A 20,348-nucleotide genomic window follows, 5' to 3' on the forward strand; every position below is an offset into this window, starting at 1 on the left:
TCATTTGATCATGAACGCACAAATATGGAATCAATAATAGTCAACAAATTTTCATACCATTGAATGGCTACATATATATATAATTTTCACTAGGGTTAACTAAATGAGACACCATTGCAATTTTGGTGGAGCAAAATGTACTTAAATTACTATAATCCTATCCTTTATTACCACATATCCTTTTACTTATTGTCTTTTTTTTTTTTTATAAGTCACAGGCTTGATGTGTTTTGTAGATGATTCAGAAATATCTGATATTCCCACAGTGTCAAATGTTCAACAAGATCTTACACCATGGCAAGAGAGACATGCCAAACTTGTTCTCTCCAATGTCAAGGTATCTCTCTTTATTACTAGATCTAGCATTGATAACAATTAAAAAAGGATTAGATAGCTACTTATGGTTAGACCATTATTTTAGTTTTGGTGAGACTTAAAAACTTAATTAATCGGTTTTAGTCCATTTATATAAATGAAGCTTTTTGTAGTCTTCCACTCTCTCTCTCTCTTTCTCTCTCTCTCTCACACACACACACACGAGTGCATGTGTGTGCGCAATGCATAAAGATATTATCTTTTTTTTTTTTACATAATTGTTTATTCTTGATTGGATATTAAGAACATACTAGTAATATGTTTATAGTTTTGAATATGAAATTTTGAATAGCAAAAATCGAATAGCAAAAATCATGTTATGCATGGGTTAAAATTGGTTTCTCTAAATAGAGGTGAAATTAATGACTTTGTCCTATTGCCATAGCTTTTTGCCATCTTTCTAAAGTTGATGAGTAGTCAATGCCTAGTATTGGTCAAAGCCCATTGTTGCCATTGTTCATCATCCTCTTCCTTCCTATCTCTTAAGAGTAGGATACTTCACCATCTCCATGGTTGTTCCTTTCTCCAACTGTCTCTCCTCTATAGTTGTCTTCCTTCTTTCTTCTTTAGCCACCATAAATCCTTTCTTGATCATACATGACCCTTTCACCCCTTATCGTCTCTCTTTTTAACACCAAGTCTCTTCCTTGATTGAATTGGATTTGGGATCTAGCTTCCATTATCATCTCTTTTTTACATCTTGTAGTCTTTCATCGTCTCTCGTTTACCTGTTGTTGTCCCCCTTCACCACTATTTCCCCTTCCTCATCCAGCATCATCTCTTTCTTACCCTTCACCATCTTTCCTCTACCTTTAGCCGCTATCTCCACCCATGTTTTCTCTGTGTGGCCACCTCTATTTCATGTTGCCTATTTTTTTACCTTTACCCCTCATTCGATCTTTATCCTTATCACTCAATTTTATTCAATATTCTATTACTCTATTTTGTCCAAGTTAAGAATGGTTTGGTTTTATGACCATGGGATGTTGGGATTAGTTTGGTGCCTTAGCCTCAATTCTCATGCCTCATCCTAGTAGGTATTACCTTTCACACCTTTCCTTGTCCAAACTCTATTGTCCTTAGTGTTAATCAAATAAAAAACTTAGCCTTTCATTGAGAGTGACTTTCATTGGTCATTTTCATCCCTTTTTAAGGACCCTTGAGCTAGCATCATGACTCTATTTCATGGGCTTTCATCTAGGCCTCTCGAATTACAAATGAAACTGATAAATAATAATGTTGGTTTTCTTTAGTTAGATCATTATTGCCTTCATCTTTGGTTATTATATTGATATCCATTTGTTCTTATTATACTAATGAATGGTGATGTTTTTTCTCCTTATTGTTATACTTTGAGAACTGTTTGTATTGTTATTTTTTTTCTATATTGTTTTAATCCTTTGGTTTGTAGCACATAAGATCCTTTGATTGTAAAGTTATGTAGAATATATACATGTCACTCATTGTCATTCTCTTGTTCATATCAACTTCCATCCAATCTCAAATGTTATTGAAAAGTAATGAGAATAAGGATACTCATCACTTAGAAGAGTCAACCAAGAAATACAAGGCTTTGGCATCTTTGCAAGTAGCTGTGTTAGAAGCTATTTTCGACAGGATAATAGCATGTGAGACACCTAAAGAAGTAGGGGACAAACTAAATGAGGAGTTACAAAGTAGTGAAAAAACAAGACAGATGCAAGTCTTGAATCTTAGAAGAGAATTTGAACTGCTTAGAATGAAAGATTCTAAGACAGTTGAAGAATATGCTAGCAGACTCTTATGGGTGGTGAACAATATCATGTTGTTGGGGAAACAACTGTCAAAGAAAAGAGTTATGGAGAAAGTGTTGGTTAGCTTACCAGAAAGGTTTGAGACAAAGATCTTTTCTCTTGAAGATTCAAGAGACCTTAATCAGATCACCTTGCCAAAATTGGTGAATGCCTTACGAGCACAAGAGCAGAAGAGGTCGATCAGGCAAGAAGAAGTTGTGGAATGAGCTTTCTTGGCTCAGCTGAAGGGAAAAGCTCCATACACCAATAAAGGAAATAAGTTGAATGGTGGCAGAAAAGACAAAGAAAAGAAAGAAACACAAGAGGGTAAAGAAAGAGGCAAGAAAGGAAGGTACAAGCCATGTCCCTATTGCAATAAGAAGGGTCATTCACCAAACTAGTGTTGGTTTAGACCTGGAGTCCAATGCAGATCCTGCATGTAATACCCAAGAAATTTGGATTATTTGAAAATAAGCGTTTTATTAGAAAAACTAAATTTTGGGGAAGATTGGCATCTAAATAGCCCAAAAAATTGACCGAATAAACTGTAGGGAGTGCCCTGGAGCCATGATTCCAAAGGAAAATGATATGACCGTGATAAGTATTTCGAGGCATGATTTTTATGGCATCGAAAGAAATGAGATCGTGAATAGTTTTTGGTACAGCTAAAATACAACTACCAATTAGGCTGTAATACCGAATTATAATAAACAAATTTTGGGAAGTCAATGAAAGCTTGAGGGGGCTTCAGTTTTTCATAAAGAACAACCCTTTAGTGGTTTCAGGAAGAAACGAAAAGGTTTAGGGCCAAAACGAAGATTCAGACCTAAGTGCAGTTTTCTGAAATTGCCAGAGGGAGGTCAAAACAATAACTTATTGGAATCTTCAAGGGTCAAAATGATGTTTTAGGACTTGAGGGTCTTGAATGCAATAATCAAAAGTTAACAGGTTAAGTAAAAAGGGCCAAATTGAGAAAGGCCAAAACTAGAGGGCCAAAATGCAAGAAACTCAAAGATGGCAACAATGGGAAACCAACCAAGCCACGAGGGTCACCAAAAGCCATTGGGTTTACATGAGGGATGGTCGGGGAACAGTTTTGGTAAAGGGATGGGTCGACAACAGCCATCGTGGTGGCCGAAAATCGAGAAAAATTGACCGAAAGTTTGGTTGATTGGTCGTACGCTTGCAACTTGGTTTACTGGTTGGATGAGGGTGCTTCAAGGCTGATCTAGGGAAGGTAGGAACTCCTAAGAGGTCGGGTAAGGCGCCCAAGGGCATTTGGGTGCCCAATTTTGCCTATAAATAGGCATTAGAGAAAGCCAAAAATGGGAGATATGGTAGCTTCAAATCGACGTCGATAATGAACAAATTGGCATCCCAAAATAAGGGGCTTTTGAAGCCCATGAGATGTAGATGCTATCTGGAGAGTTAGAGCCATTTTGGTGAAGGTTTGGTGGGGGTTTCGAAGCCTCGTCAGAAAAGGAGGCGGAGGGCCAAGACGAAGCTTTGGCCGCCCGGTTGAGTGTCTTCTGAATGCTCTTTCAGGCCAAGGAGGGTGCCATTCAGATCGACTAAGCAAGAGGAAGAAGCTGGTAGAGTCAGACCAGATCACTGGCACGGCCGTCGCCGAAGAAGACGACCGGCGCGTGCCGGTCACACACTGCCTTCCATGCACCGCCAGTCGCCCTAGCGCGTATGGGCGTGAGTGGGTGCACGGGGCTTGGGAAAATTCTGAAAAAATATTGGAAAAATCTGGAAAATTATTTTATCAAGGTCCGTGCAAAAAGATTTGGGTTTGGGCTTCCCGACGTCTCGTTTTTGCACCAAGGAGCCTCGTTTTGCTTGAAAATGAAACATTCGAGTAAGTTCAGTATTTTTCCTTTGAAGTACATAGCATATGATGAATTGTTGTGAAATTAGATTTGAGAAAATAGTCTCGATAGTATTTATTGCGATTTTTAGAAGAAACAAATGGAAGAAAATGAAGGAAAAATGAAATAAATGGAATATGGAGATATTTAGTGATAAATTATCATTTTTATGGTTGAGATGATCGAGATGATGTGATTGGTGTAACTTTTGAGAGTTGGCACGAGAATCGTGGTCGGGTACGCATATCGAGGTGATGCACGCTTTTCCAGGTGTCCTGGTCTTTAGGCAAAGGTGAGTGATTTTCTCACAAGAACTTATATTTATGATATGATTGTTATATATGCATGCTACTTATGAATGCAATATTCATTTTGTCATATTACATGGAAAGTCGTGATAATTGCATGGCATGATATTATTGTCACATTGATACTTATGCATGGGAATGGGATGTCACCCCCAGAGTGTAGCCGTAATTCCCCTAGGGTAATGATGGAATAACGTTAGGCTTATCTTGCAGAGGTTTAGGATTTACCTAGGATTCCATGCCAGGCTGGTGGGCCTGGGAAGTTACATTAAGGGAAAATGTTGATCATGTTATTGCATCATGCATTTATATATATATATATATATGTTTTTGGACTCTCACTAGAAGTTTTATCTTCTAATGGGTTATGCCCCTGGAACGTTCAACGCTCTAGTTGAGACTTGTAGTTTAGGCAAGGAGTAGGTTGAGATATGATGGCACGTGATGACATGACCGATGGATTAAGTAGGAGGTCCCAAAAATTTTGTCTATCCGAATACATTTTATCTTATGCTTTAATGAGTTGAGATATAGAAATGTATTTATGTATTTCAGTATTGAAGATATGATGTTAATATATGGTACGAATTCTTATGATGTTATAAAATGAATTGACTATGTACCATATCAGGTTTTGATTATTGATTTCGCATATTGTGAATGATTTGCTTGGGGTTTTGTTTGGAATTCGATACTTAAGATTTAAGTTAAGTACCGAGAAAGAAAGAGAAAAATAATTTATGTATATTTTGGGCCCCAGCATAGTGACACGCTCGGTAAAAGAAAAGCGGGGTGTTACAATTGGTATCAGAAAGGAATTGTTGAAGACATAGCAAATGTGCGAATCTTTGATGTGATTGAGAGAATCAAGTAATGGCAAATGTCCCAAAATAACAGGTCGAGTAAGGGAAGCTGCAGACCTAGATCGATTGAAGATCCGAGATTTTCAATTTTGGAGAATGAAACTCATGTATGGCTAGACGGTTAGTCTGGATAGCCTGGTAGGCAAATTGGGAGATGTATAGCTAGACAATCATTAAAATGATGTCAACAAGTTATGAAAATAAAGGAGCCTACTGATATGAGGTACAGGTACTTGCGGTCAGTGAAAAATCGTAAGAAAGATGGAAAATACCAGGATATAGTCTCGAAAGAATTAATGGGATTATTTCTTAGTGATGAAATTGCCAATGATAGCTTGAGGTTATGGGATGCTTAGCTATGTGTGACTTGATTAAGGATGTGAATTATCAGGTGATAATTAAGAGCCGATGTTTTTTATCTCGATTTGATGAATTATTAAAACAACTGCAAGAGGCTGAGACATTTTATGATCAATATGCAATCGAGGGTAAAACAAGGGAATGAAACGTTAAAAGTGTTAAAAACATAATATTCATTCCATATGTTCAAACAGTTACAGCAGATCAATCCATACAATTATTCAAAGGAAAAGGGGCAAACCATAAAACTGATAACGTGGTTGATGCTCAAGGACGACGATGGTTGTCAAACACGATAGGTCTCAGCTCATCGATGTCATCAGGGAGTGGCATCTGGCTACTACTAGTTTTGTCAGGGTAAGGTGGAAGAGTAGTGTAACACCCCGTCTTGCCAGGCGTGTCACTATAAGGGTATTCTCGGGATATTTTTTTTTTCTTTAAATTCAACATGCGCGGTATTTCAAGAACAATCTTCACATGCAGAAACAAAACCCCGCGAACCCCAGTCTTGCCCGTTTAACTATCAAGATCAATAATCTTAAACTAAACGAGTCTTAATACAACGCAGCGGATACACTAATACCAAAACACCATAGTTCTTACATTGTATTTCCATAGCAAAATACGTAATACAGATCAAATGATAAAATTGCTATATATAACTGTTCATTTACAACCTGAAATGCATATTAAATCCTCCAAACGTTACAACGACTTAACAAACTAAGCACCATTGGCCCTCAACCGACCACATCCTTGCCCTTGCAGCAGTTCCTGGCTGGAACATTAAACGTTCCAGGGGCATAGCCCAAGTTAGATGATAAACATCTAAGTGACGGCATAAAACAGTTCATACAATGCATGAGAGACATACGAGCATGGCATACTCAGACAAACGTAAATATGCAAGACACTTCTAACTCGAGATATCACCTTGACATATTTAATCCCTCGAATGCCCCACTGTGGCACACGTTCACCTGGTCCAACGTTAATCCCTCGAGTGCACCGTCGTGACACCCGTTCACCTGGTTTAACATTATTCCCTTGAGTGCCCCAGTGTGACACCCGTTCACCTAGATCAACATTGTCCCAATCTCAAGTAGACCCCATCCTGCCCCATACGAACCCAACGATGCAATTAAACTTGACCTCAAATGATATGAAAATTTACACGCCATGCACCAACATTTTAAAATAAAACAGTTAATGCAATGTAGCAAATATCGACACAATGATCATAAGTAAAAGCCTTGTAAAACAATCTATGTCTAGGAGGGTATAACCGCTCACTAGAACCCATCACAAGCACCCAAAAACACTTCCAAGACAAGGAAAAGCTGGAATCAAACCACTCACCTCGAACGTATTCGAATTCGCCTCGATCCTCGTGCAACGCCTTGATTTGCGTGACAAATCCCAAATATTTGAACTTACATGCAACCTCGAGCCACAACACTTCCTAAACACCATATTTAATTAAGGAAGTGTTAAAATCCATTTTCTTCAATTTTTCATATTTTTCTCTATTTTTCTCCCATTTTTCACCTCGATAATTCAAAAATAATTATTTCCTTAGCTATTTTCCAAAATATTTCAACACAATAATTCCTAAAATAAATTAACAAAAATACGGGAAGAAAAATACCAAAATGCCCCTATCACACTCGCCCTCACGTGCCTGGCGCGTGTCTGCGCGTGGAAGCTGGCGCGTGCAGCCACGCGCGTCGTCTTCTTCCTCAAGACCAGTCACCGGCGGTTGCTCCGATGGCTGCAAAACCGGTACCCCCTTGAAGCTCTTGAAGAATCGATCCCAATGGCACCAAAATCAGGCCGAAAACTCGCCGGAAAAAGCCCGAAAATGGCAGTTGCAGGCGGCTCGTGGCGGTCCGCCACCAACCCTCGGCCGAGCTTCAATCAGCCTCTATACTTGACGAAAATGCTTCTAAAGCCTCCCAAAATCTTCCTTGATGCCTCGCGACCAAAAGCCCCTTATTCACTCTCCCGAAACCATTCAAAAACTCGATCGATTTGAAGCTCAAAAATCAAAACCCGCGGCCTCATTTTATACTCGAAATCCGGCCAATCACCGGCCACAACTTGGCCTACAAGCAACCCACCGCCGTATACGACCTCCCCCAGCTCCTCCCCGGCCGTCCCATCGCCGGATTCGGCCGCCACGTGCGAAGATTTGCGACGGCCGTTTTGCTGCGTTCTCACTATGCCATTTTCCATTTTTTTGCATTTTGACCCCTGTTTTTTTCAAATGACAATTCTGCCCTTTTTACAACTCCCCTGATAAATCCAAATATACCTCTAAGTCCCACAAGTTTAGTACATCTCATTTGACCCTCAAGACTCCTGAAAGATTACCGTTTTGACCTCCCTCGGGCAAAATTAGAAAACTGCACTTAGGCCCGATTGGTCAAATTGACCTTAAATCCATTTGATTCAACCCGAAATCGCTTAAGGGTTGTTCTACACATTAAATACTAGTCCTTGACGCGCTCCGTTGATCTTCTGGACGTTTCCTACGTCGATTCGATTTTCTCAACCCGGTCGACAGCTGTACCGAAAACTGTTCCCGATCCCACTTCTTTCATCACTAAAAATCATAATTCGAATCACTTGTCGATATTGTACAATTTTCTTTAGCTATCTAAGGTTCAGGTTACTTCCTCCGACTGATTTAATCATCTAAGACTGCGTTAGTGTCTCATATAGCCTTATTCTTTCGATAATTCCAGTTATACCCTTCATTAAATATCATTTATTCTCTTAATAATTTCCCGGGTATTACATTCTCCCCCTCTTTAATAAATTTCGTCCTCGAAATTTGGTCTGTGACAATTGTATCACCACCGGTGTTAATGACTCCCAAGTGTAATGCCCTATATACCATTTCTAGTTCCTAGTAATTATTCATAACTTTTATTTTCATAGGGTTGGGTTTACCAGACTCATTTCTGATCTTCCAGAATATCCCGTTGTAGTTCCATGTCGGCGGCTACTCAATTCCCAAAATGATTTATAAAACCCAGTACCATTCCCAATCGTGTTCCCAAAATATATTTTATCTGGCTCCTAAATCTCCCAACCCAATGATCACACCAAGGTTGAACTAACTCGGCGGCCATGATGGCACATAAATTGATAACATTGAACTTATTCAGCGTATTTTTCTCTCAATTATCTCGATCGCATATTATCTTTAGGGGTAATTTCTCAGCCTCTTACGGCTGGTCATGCAAATTATCCATTTAAGTCTCTCAATTAGGGGTAATTTCTCTTACAACAGCCTAACATCCTAACATGTTACTATTTCTCTTCCAAACACTATCCATCAATCAGATCAATTTATCTCAGCTCAGAACTCCGGTGTCGTTTCAATTTTTCGACAATCTTCCATAATTATACACGTCCTTTATTTGTGGCTCCTCAACTTAACACCGCTAAGTGTTCCATTTCAATCCAACGGTGCTTCCCATATTTCTCCATATGAGAATAATCTCTCTATTGAGTCAAACAAGATTCCTGTTATCCCCAATTCTAGGAGTAGACCTAATCTCGTCCTTCTTAGGCGATCTAGTTTTCACACAACTCTTTAAGAGAAACCTTTCTGGTTAGCTTTTGATTCTCACTGGGTCTTTAGCAATACCTAACATAATTATAATAGCTTAACCTACTGTCTTGCATCTCAAATAAATTTTCGTAGTGGAACTAAAAACTCTCGTCTTTCATTATAACAACTTATTCATATGTTTTCTCAAATCACAGCATGTCTCTCGAGAAAAACACTTTCAATTACCCATCAACACATAACTTACCATATCCCTATGTTGATTTTGTCTCTTTCAATCCATCAACTCATGTTCTCAAGGGTACCTAAGTATACTAAACTAAGAGCCAAGTCGATAACAATAATTAAATTCCTCCCAAAACTATATCTAGAAAACAATCGTCCCACCTCTTGCTTAATCAGGAAACATATATATATATATATTTTTTTTCCTAAGAAATTTCACGGCACATGTTTATTCCAAGGATTACTCCATTCCTAGTTAGGAGCTACCTCGACCTAGGAGCAATATTACTTTTTCACCACAACTCCTGAATTTCCCGAGTGTATTCATCACTTCTTAGTAACCTTACTTTACGAATTTCTGTCATGAACGTAATTATCCTAGAAGAATTCTTTACAAATCTCTGTTAACAGCTTGCCAAACATTGTTTCGTCACTCGAGATTACTTTCCTTCTTTCGATTCTTTTTTTTTTATTATTATTGACTACCATAATCCATATAGCAATTAACCTGCTTAGGTCATCTTCCAATCCTTCAACCTTTCCATAATGATTTAGGGATCCTGCCACGATGCTCTGGTCCCTTGGAACTTAGACTCTAAACCATACATAACATCCTCAGTGTCGCCCAAACTTTGGCACCTGACCGTCTCCACAGTTCACTGTGTTGCTCCGACTCGTAGGTATCACACCCTAAACCGCGAGCCAACCACCAGTCCTCTGCCTTGGTCCCTAGGCTCAGACCCATTGTTACAGACCAACACCAATGGTGTTATCATTATGCTAGAATTCCTCATTCCATCTCTGAGAGCTACAGTGGTTCTATTGGTACTAATCCAATTCCCTGATCTTTTGGATTCCTAATGTTCTTTTCTAGAGTAACACTCAATCGTATCGAGCACCCTTATCCTAACCATTCCTAAGACTTCGGATTCCTTTCTCACAATTTAATCTCTTTTACTTTCCAAATTTGTTACGCATGTGACGGAACCTTGTGCTCCTGTTGCTGCTCTTGCAGACATTCATAATTTATCAAACACTCCAACATCAATTGTATTTCCAATTTATTATTTTCTAAACTTATACTAGATCGTTCAACCATACTCTCATCACTGCCGTATGCTTAATCTATCACAAGATTGGCTTAGAAATTTCATTCTCCTTATATGTTTATTCCACGATTGACTTTCAACTACCACTCACTATATAGGTCATTATGTCAATCATTCCTATTTCTTTGAATCTATTCGGACCAACTTCAATTTTGCTAAGACCTAATCAAATCCCAAGATATCTTTACGACCTTAATCAAGCTTTAGCAAGCCTATCTCATTGCTTGGTGCCTTAAAACTCATGCAAAGACTTATATGACTACCCCTCGATCCTTGACAATCATTGTTATGCTAACTATCTTCTTTTGTATTTGAATCTTCTTAAATCGACTAGGGTCATTTCAAGATTAAAATAGCATCATCTTCATAAGTTAAAATATCTTTTTATCTCCAAGTGTATACAGTACGCATAAATTTAACATCAAATCAAACTCAAAATTCTCTTATCAAAATTTTTCTAGTCTCCAAGATTCGTCCTAAATTACCGATCTTTATTTTATCAGTGATCCTTATATCGTTTGCAAACCCCATATATTCACATAAGGTTTTATTCTGCAAATTCCCTATAAGTCAAAGATTCTTTCAACTTCCAAGGAAAAATTCTAGTCCTCGAAGCATGCAAAACTTTACGTTTTACATCCTAATAACTTTCGGTCGTAACTTGATCCTAACTATAGCTGATTTACAATCAATCCCTCTTTGTCTCGTAGTCACTATTTGAAATTCCAAAATCCTAAATCATCAAAATTTCACTCAAAAGGAAAATTCCCACTATAACCTAGAGCATTTTATTCAAGCCAATTACTACCGAGAAAAACTTCTAAACACTTCAAACAAGAATTCGATCCTCAATTAGTTCCGATTTATTTTCCTCGTCTGATCTTAAACTAATATCCTCGATATAGTTTCTTTTTTTTTTTTTCTATCATCTCCCAAAACTTCCATAAAACTTAAATCTACGCCTTAACTCTCTTTGTCTTTGAATAACATATGAAACCATACGACTCGTCCCTATGAGTTGTTTTCTTAAGGTATTATTTCCTTATTTCCACTGTCATCAATTCCGGTTTCTCTATCTCAATATCCCCATCAACAATTTCGGATTCCTAAAATCCTCAAATTCTATTTTCAAAAGCTTTTATCGAATCATCCTAGGTTTCTTATCGGATCGTTCCTTAGGATTCTTGATCTATACCAAGTCATTCTTTCCTTTGAATCCTTATACCATTCGATCAAAACCTGACTTACAATTAGGTTATGTTATATCAAACTAATCGTCCGCAACTTGTTTCTTCTTAATAACCACCAGTTATCCCAACATTTAGTGAGATTGATTTTAACTAATGATCTCCAACCTACGGTTTCCAAATCTTACGAATCCTCAGTTATGGTTTATCGAACCAATCTTACATTCGACCCATATTGTTGGATGCTAACTCCCAATCCAACGTTTCATCACTCAGCAAAATCTAGTATTCTCCAATTAATAATTTCAAAGACTTCAACCGACAAACCCCCCAAATCTCCAAGCAGGGATTTTGTTTTTATGAACTACCAGTTCCTTTCCCCTAAGTCTCTAGTTAGGATTTTCACTAGTTAGCCCTAACTGAATCCGTTCTTCTTGAGTCCTCAATTCGGATATCTAACTTAATCTTAAGATCTTCAAGTCGTTCTTCTTTCCCACGCCCTTGACAGGTTCTCCTAACAGTCTCCGTTGTTTCACTTATCTTTGTCAGGGCATGACATCACCATTATTTAACATGTCCCAAACGGGAGGGTACTAAGACGATTCACTAAGATTCTTCCGAAAGAGATTTTATACTATACTTCAAGTTGTACCGGAATTACCAAAGTATTTATTCCTCAAAGGTTTTGGATCATATATCTCTTTCATTTCGACGACCTTCTTCACTAGCTTCCTAATTTCCAAAAGATGTGAATAGAACTTGTTCGTCTCCCCTTGACGCTGAAAGTATATTCAAATTGAAAACCTCAAATTTCACCTTTCTAGAGTCTCCATACCATTTTTTACTATGTTCCGAATGTCTCCTAGAATCCATAATCCCGTTCTAAGTTCTCATTCAATAGTTCTAATCATGCTAAGTTCAACAACCTAGCCAAATAGTCCTAGGGTTTTAACCTAGGGCTCTGATACCAATTGTAACACCCCGTCTTGCCAGGCGTGTCACTATAAGGGTATTCTCGGGATATTTTTTTTTCTTTAAATTCAACACGCGCGGTATTTCAAGAACAATCTTCACATGCAGAAACAAAACCCCGCGAACCCCAGTCTTGCCCGTTTAACTATCAAGATCAATAATCTTAAACTAAACGAGTCTTAATACAATGCAGCGGATACACTAATACCAAAACACCATAGTTCTTACATTGTATTTCCATAGCAAAATACGTAATACAGATCAAATGATAAAATTGCTATATAGAACTGTTCATTTACAACCTGAAATGCATATTAAATCCTCCAAACGTTACAACGACTTAACAAACTAAGCACCATTGGCCCTCAATCGACCACATCCTTGCCCTCGCAGCAGTTCCTGGCTGGAACATTAAACGTTCCAGGGGCATAGCCCAAGTTAGATGATAAACATCTAAGTGACGGCATAAAACAGTTCATACAATGCATGAGAGACATACGAGCATGGCATACTCAGACAAACGTAAATATGCAAGACACGTCTAACTCGAGATATCACCTTGACATATTTAATCCCTCGAATGCCCCACTGTGGCACACGTTCACCTGGTCCAACGTTAATCCCTCGAGTGCACCGTCGTGACACCCGTTCACCTGGTTTAACATTATTCCCTCGAGTGCCCCAGTGTGACACCCGTTCACCTGGATCAACATTGTCCCAATCTCAAGTAGACCCCATCCCGCCCCATACGGACCCAACGATGCAATTAAACTTGACCCCAAATGATATGAAAATTTACACGCCATGCACCAACATTTTAAAATAAAACAGTTAATGCAATGTAGCAAATATCAACACAATGATCATAAGTAAAAGCCTTGTAAAACAATCTATGTCTAGGAGGGTATAACCGCTCACTAGAACCCATCACAAGCACCCAAAAAAACTTCCAAGACAAGGAAAAGCTGGAATCAAACCACTCACCTCGAACGTATTCGAATTCGCCTCGATCCTCGTGCAATGCCTTGATTTGCGTGACAAATCCCAAATATTTGAACTTATATGCAACCTCGAGCCACAACACTTCCTAAACACCATATTTAATTAAGGAAGTGTTAAAATCCATTTTCCTCAATTTTTCATATTTTTCTCTATTTTTCTCCCATTTTTCACCTTGATAATTCAAAAATAATTATTTCCTTAGCTATTTTCCAAAATATTTCAACACAATAATTCCTAAAATAAATTAACAAAAATACTGGAAGAAAAATACCAAAATGCCCCTATCACACGCGCCCTCACGCGCCTGGCGCGTGCAGCCACGCGCGTCGTCTTCTTCCTCAAGACCGGTCACCGGCGGTTGCTCCGATGGCTGCAAAACCGGTACCCCCTTGAAGCTCTTGAAGAATCAATCCCAATGGCACCAAAATCAGGCCGAAAACTCGCCGGAAAAAGCCCGAAAATGGCAGTTGCAGGTGGCTCATGGCGGTCCGCCACCAACCCTCGGCCGAGCTTCAATCGGCCTCTACACTTGACGAAAATGCTTCTAAAGCCTCCCAAAATCTTCCTTGATGCCTCGCGACCAAAAGCCCCTTATTCACTCTCCCGAAACCATTCAAAAACTCGATCGATTTGAAGCTCAAAAATCAAAACCCGCGGCCTCCTTTTATACTCGAAATCCGGCCAAAATCCGGCCAATCACCGGCCACAACTTGGCCTACAAGCAACCCACCGCCGTATACGACCTCCCCCAGCTCCTCCCCGGCCGTCCCATCGCCGGATTCGGCCTCCACGTGCGAAGATTTGCGGCGGCCGTTTTGCTGCGTTCTCACTATGCCATTTTCCATTTTTTTGCATTTTGACCCCTGTTTTCTTCAAATGATAATTCTGCCCTTTTTACAACTCCCCTGATAAATCCAAATATACCTCTAAGTCCCACAAGTTTAGTACATCTCATTTGACCCTCAAGACTCCTGAAAGATTATCGTTTTGACCTCCCTCGGGCAAAATTAGAAAACTGCACTTAGGCCCGATTAGTCAAATTGACCTTAAATCCATTTGATTCAACCCGAAATCGCTTAAGGGTTGTTCTACACATTAAATACTAGTCCTTAACGCGCTCCGTTGATCTTCTGGACGTTTCCTACGTCGATTCGATTTTCTCAGCCCGGTCGACAGCTGTACCAAAAACTGTTCCCGATCCCACTTCTTTCATCACTAAAAATCATAATTCGAATCACTTGTCGATACTGTACAATTTTCTTTATCTATCTAAGGTCCGGGTTACTTCCTCCGACTGATTTAATCATCTAAGACTGCGTTAGTGTGTCATATAGCCTTATTCTTTCGATAATTCCAGTTATACCCTTCATTAAATATCATTTATTCTCTTAATAATTTCCCGGGTATTACAAGTAGCCTCCGAGAAACTAGGATAAGGGAGGTCTTCTGGGATGATGGGGAGATCGGAATTCCAGCTTGGGTATTGATTAGGTTGAGGAACATGTTGGGGATGTGAAGAATAATATGCTAATAGTAAATCCTGGAAATGAGCTCGATACGCTTGTAGATCACTAACCTGCTGTTGAAGGGCGAGAATGTGGGATACACAACCATAGACAGAATCCTGAAGTCGGGCTTGAGCTTCAAAGAGGAGTGTATCGGAAGCCCAAAATCGGTCACTAACCAGAAACGGAGCTAGGAGGCTGACGACATTTCTGATAGTAAAAATATCACGGATGAAGACAAAACTATTAATACCATCCTTACAACGGAACTAAGGAGCAAAAAGGCACTGTGGATTTCATCCTCTATTTAAGACTACGCAGACACCGCATCGAGACCAGGGTCTTGGTATGTTGTGCCTTGGTATGATAGATCTGGATTTAGCTAAATCTAAACAAATCAGATACAAGTCGGATCTAAATGGATGGGTCAGATCTAATTAGATGGGTCAAATCAGATATGGGTCATTGGATAAGTCGAACCTAAATCGGGTCGAGTCGGATCGGGTCAAACTTGGTCCGGTCGGAACAACCCAGATCCGGCAGTAGCGTTAATGGCTAGTGGAATCGATGATGGTCGCGATGGCGGTCAAGGAAGCCTGGCGGTGGCCGAATCTGGCCGACGGAGGGTCGTTTGGGCCGTCGGAGATGGTGATTGGCGATCGGGGGCGCGGGAAAGCCACGTCGTGGCTCGCGGCCGATGGCAGAGCAGGGGATGGAAGCGGTTGCAGAGGAGGCGGCGGTAGCCATCGGAGGTGGTGGCGACGCTGGAAGGCAACGGCAATCGGTGGCTGTTTGTGAGCAGGGTCGGTAGAGGAAGGAAGGAAGGAAGAAGAAATAAGGAAGAAAAAGAAAAAGAAAAAAAAAAGAAAAAGGAAGAGAAAAGAAAAGAAAAAAAGAAGAATTTTCTCTTCTTTATGGGAAAAACGTGTTTTATTATTTCGGAGATTTTGGCAAAAAGAAAAAAATTATCCGGACACGCGAAAATTGAGTTCGGGGCTTTTTAGGTATTTATAGTCCCGGCCCTACGTTTCGAAACATGGAGCAACGTAGGGTTAGAAATGAAATTTTTGGGAATCAAGTTTCGAAATAGAATACTAAGATACTTCGAAATAAGATGTTTCGGTAAGCTGTTGTCAGAAGGTAGTGATGGGACACTCTAGAATAGTTATGTCCATAATATGACTTGTAAGAAGAGTCTAATAAGAATGATCTGCCAAATGTAGTGAGAGTTTGTGATAGCTCAAAAGGATCGGGTTGCATGTTAGTGCAACATGAACTAATGATTACGTGTGGATTACACCAAGGCACAAAGAAAACAAACCAATGTATGATTTGGAGCTGGTAGCTAGGGTATGTGCTCTTGAGGTTATGGAGGCACTACTGAAATGGTGGGACACTTGATGTGTGCAAGAACCACGAGGAGCCTAAAGTATGGGTTCTCGCAAAAAAGGCTAAACGAGAGGTAGCGACGGTGGATGGAGTTCCTTGAGGACTACAACTACACTACTTCGTATCACCTGAGGCATGGCAAAGAGGTGCCTGACGCACGACCTTGGTGGATAGCTGTGAGTGTCAGATGTTAGAGGCTTGTTGGCCTGCTGAGTATAGTGCCAAATGGATCGTCTGTTTTTATCGCTAGCCTGGTTATTTAGCTAGATCTGGTAAACGAGATACGAAAGGCATGTGTGATTGACGAGTGTTATTGTCTATGATTTATGATTGGGGTCAACCCAAGGGTTATGATTTTCGAGATGCAAGAGGGCATTCTTAAAAGTTTCGGGGTAAGACGTGCGTGCCTAAGATGTGGAAGATGTGTGGTCGTCTGACACAATAGGAAATTATGTAAGTGACATGACATGCTTGTAAGCATTGGACGTATAAGGAATGCAAACCAAAGTGTTTATCAAGGACCAAATGGATATTTGATTTGAAGTATTCGAGTAATAAGCCGTGTATTGTCTTAGTTACCTGAACGGTCTGATGAAAATTTTGAGGACAAAATTTCTTTAAGGAGGGGTGAATGTAATACCCAAGAAATTTGGATTATTTGAAAATAAGCATTTTATTAGAAAAACGAAATTTCGAGGAAGATTGGTATCTAAATAACCTGAAAAATTGACCGAATCAACTGCAGGGAATGCCCTGGAGTAGAGATACCAAAGAAAAATGATATGGCCATGATGAGTATTTAGAGGTATTATTTATGGCATCGAAAGAAATGAGATCAAGAATAGTTTTCGATACAGCTAAAATGCAGCTGCCAATTAGGCTGCAATACCGAATTGTTATAAACGAGTTCTGGGAAGTCAATGAAAACTTGAGGGGGTTCGGTTTTTCATAAGAAACAACCCTTCAGTGGTTTCAAGAATAAACGAAAAGGTTTAGGGCCAAAGCGAAGATTCGGGCCTAAGTGTAATTTTTTGAAATTGCCAGAAGGAGGTCAAAACAATAATTTCTTGGAATCTTCGAGGATCAAAATGATGTTTTACAACTTGAGGGTCCTAAATGCAATAATGGAAAGTTTAGAGGTTAAGTAAAAAGGGCTAAATTGAGAAAGGCCAAAACTGAAGGGGCCAAAATGCAAAAAACTCAAAGATGGCAACAATGGGAAACCGACCAGGCCACGAGGGTCGCCGAAAGCCACTGGGTTTGCACGAGGGATGGTCGGGGAACACTTTTGGTAAAGGGATGGGTTGACAACAGCCATCGTGGTGGCCGAAAATCGAAAAAAATCAACCAAAAGTTCGGTCGGTTGGTCGCGCGCTTGCAACTTGGTTTGGTGGTTGGATGAGGGTGTTTCAAGGCCTATCTAGGGGAGGTAGGAACTCCTAAGGGGTCGGGTAAGGCGCCCAAGGGCATTTGGGTGCCCGATTTTGCCTATAAATAGGCGTTAGTGAAGGCCAAAAATGGGAGAGATGGTAGCTTCAAATCGATGGCGATAATGAACGAATTGGCGTCCCAAAATCAGGGGGTTTTGAAGCCCATGAGATGTAGATGCTATCTGGAGAGTTAGAGCCATTTTAGTGAAGGTTTGGTGGGGTTTCGAAACCTCGCTGAAAAAAAAGGCGGACGGCCAAGCCGAAGCTTTTGCTACCCGATTGAGGGTCTTCCGGTTGCTTTTTCAGGCTAATGAGGGTGCCATTCGGATCGACTAAGCAAGAGGAAGAAGCTGGTGGAGTCAGACCAGATCGCCGGCACGACCGTCGCTGGAGAAGACGATCGACGCGTGCCGGTCACGCGCTGCCTTCCACGTGTCGCCATTCACCCTAGCGCGTGTGGGCGCGAGCGGGCGCATGGGGCTTGGGAAAATTATGGAAAAATTTGCAAAATTATTTTATCGAGGTCCGTGCAAAAAGATTTGGGTTTGGGCTTCCCGATGTCTCAGTTTTTGCACCAAAGAGCCTCGTTTTGCGTGAAAATGCAACGTCTAGGTAAGTTCAGTATTTTTCCTTTGAAGTTCATAGCATATGATAAATTGTTATGGGATTAGATTTGAGAAAATAGTCTCGATAGTATTTATTGGGATTTTTAGAAGAAAAAAATGGAAGAAAGGGAAGGAAAAATAAAATAAATGGAATATGGAGATATTTAGTGATAAATTATCATTTTTATGATTGAGGTGATCGAGATGATGTGATTGGTGCAACTTTTGAGAGTTGACACGGGAATCGATGTCGGGCACGCATATCGAGGTGATGCACGCTTTTCGAGGTGTCCTGGTCTTTGGGCAAAAGTGAGTGGTTTTCTCACAAGAACTTATATTTATGATATGATTGTTATATATGCATGCTACTTATGAATGCAATATTCATTTTGTCATATTGCATGAAAAGTCGTGAAAATTGCATGGCATGATATTATTATCGCATTCATATTTATGCATGGGAATGAGATGTCGCCCCCAGAGTGTAGCCATAATTCCCCTAGGGTAATGATGGAATAACGTTAGGCTTATCCTGCAGAGGTTCGGGATTTGCCTAGGATTTCGTGCCAGGCTGGTGGGCCTGGGAAGTTACATTAAGGAAAAATGTTAATCATGTTATTGCACATGCATTCATATATATATGTTTTTGGACTATCACTAGAAGTTTCATCTTCTAATGGGTTATGCCTCTGGAACGTTCAATGTTCCAGTTGAGACTTGCAGTTTAGGCAAAGAGTAGGTTGAGATATGACAGCACGCGATGGGGTGGCCGATGGTTTCAGCAGGACCGGATACGTTTTATCTTATGCTTTAATGAGTTGAGATATAGCAATGTATTTATGTATTTCAGTATTGAAGATATGATGTTAATATATGGTACAAATTCTTATGATGTTATAAAATGAATTAACTATGTACCATATCAGGTTTCGATTATCGCTTTCGCATATTGTGAATGATTTGCTGGGAGTTTTGTTTGGAATTCACTACTTAAAGTTTAAGTTATGTATCGAGAAAGAAAGAGAAAAATAATTTATGTATATTTTGGGCCCCAGCATAGTGACACGCTCAGTAAGAGAAAAGCGGGGTGTTACACTGCAAGCAATATGGACATGTGGAAAAAATATATAAGAATAAGGGAGAGCAATAAGAATAATAGGCTTAAGTCTTTGAAGGAGGTTTACAACAACAACAATAAGATGAGAACTTGTTTGTTCTAACCTGTTATGCAGTAAGCAGCAGCTATGGAGCATGGCTCGTTGATTCAGGATCCTCAAATCATATGACACCTAATAAGAGCATCTTTATTGACTTGAACAAAGACTTTGACTTTTCTAGAGTGAAAATGGGAAATTGAGAATTTGTGGAAGTTAAAGGTAGGGGCACGATTGTCCTATATGTTCCTAACATTATTCAAAATCTTCTTAGTGTACCTCAAATGCTAGAAAAGCATTACACTTTGCACTTTAAAGACAATGCATGCACAATCACTGATCCAACTAGTGTTGAATTACTTATTGTTTTGATAAAGAACAAATGTTTTCCAATAAATTTAAAGCAAACTAATATGAATGCTCTAGTTGGTTCAGTTGATGAGTCATGTCTTTGGCATAAGAGGTTATGGCATTTTAACTATGGTTCTTTAAAGTATATGGATGATAAAGAGCTTGAACAAGATTTGCCTATTGTTCATGATAACAAGAGTGTATGCAGTGTATGTCAGTTTGGACAGCAACAAAGGTTGCCATTTACTAAAAATCAAGCTTGGAGACACCCTCTCTCAATGGTAGCAAAT

At 39.7% G+C, this 20,348-nt stretch overlaps 1 protein-coding gene across 1 annotated transcript in view; it reads left to right on the forward strand.

Annotated features, from left to right (window-relative positions):
• The first annotated feature begins 222 nt into the window (after positions 1–222).
• The window catches only part of LOC127790487 (uncharacterized), a 36,035-nt gene continuing 15,909 nt past the window's right edge, over positions 223–20,348 (forward strand). The window contains exon 1 of the mRNA XM_052320026.1: positions 223–337. Within this exon, the coding sequence (XP_052175986.1) occupies positions 224–337 (114 nt within the window). The 5' untranslated portion in view covers position 223. The remainder of the gene's footprint in view (positions 338–20,348) is intronic.

The sequence above is a fragment of the Diospyros lotus genome, chromosome 14 (assembly GCF_014633365.1).
Source record: "Diospyros lotus cultivar Yz01 chromosome 14, ASM1463336v1, whole genome shotgun sequence".
Taxonomy (NCBI): domain Eukaryota; kingdom Viridiplantae; phylum Streptophyta; class Magnoliopsida; order Ericales; family Ebenaceae; genus Diospyros; species Diospyros lotus.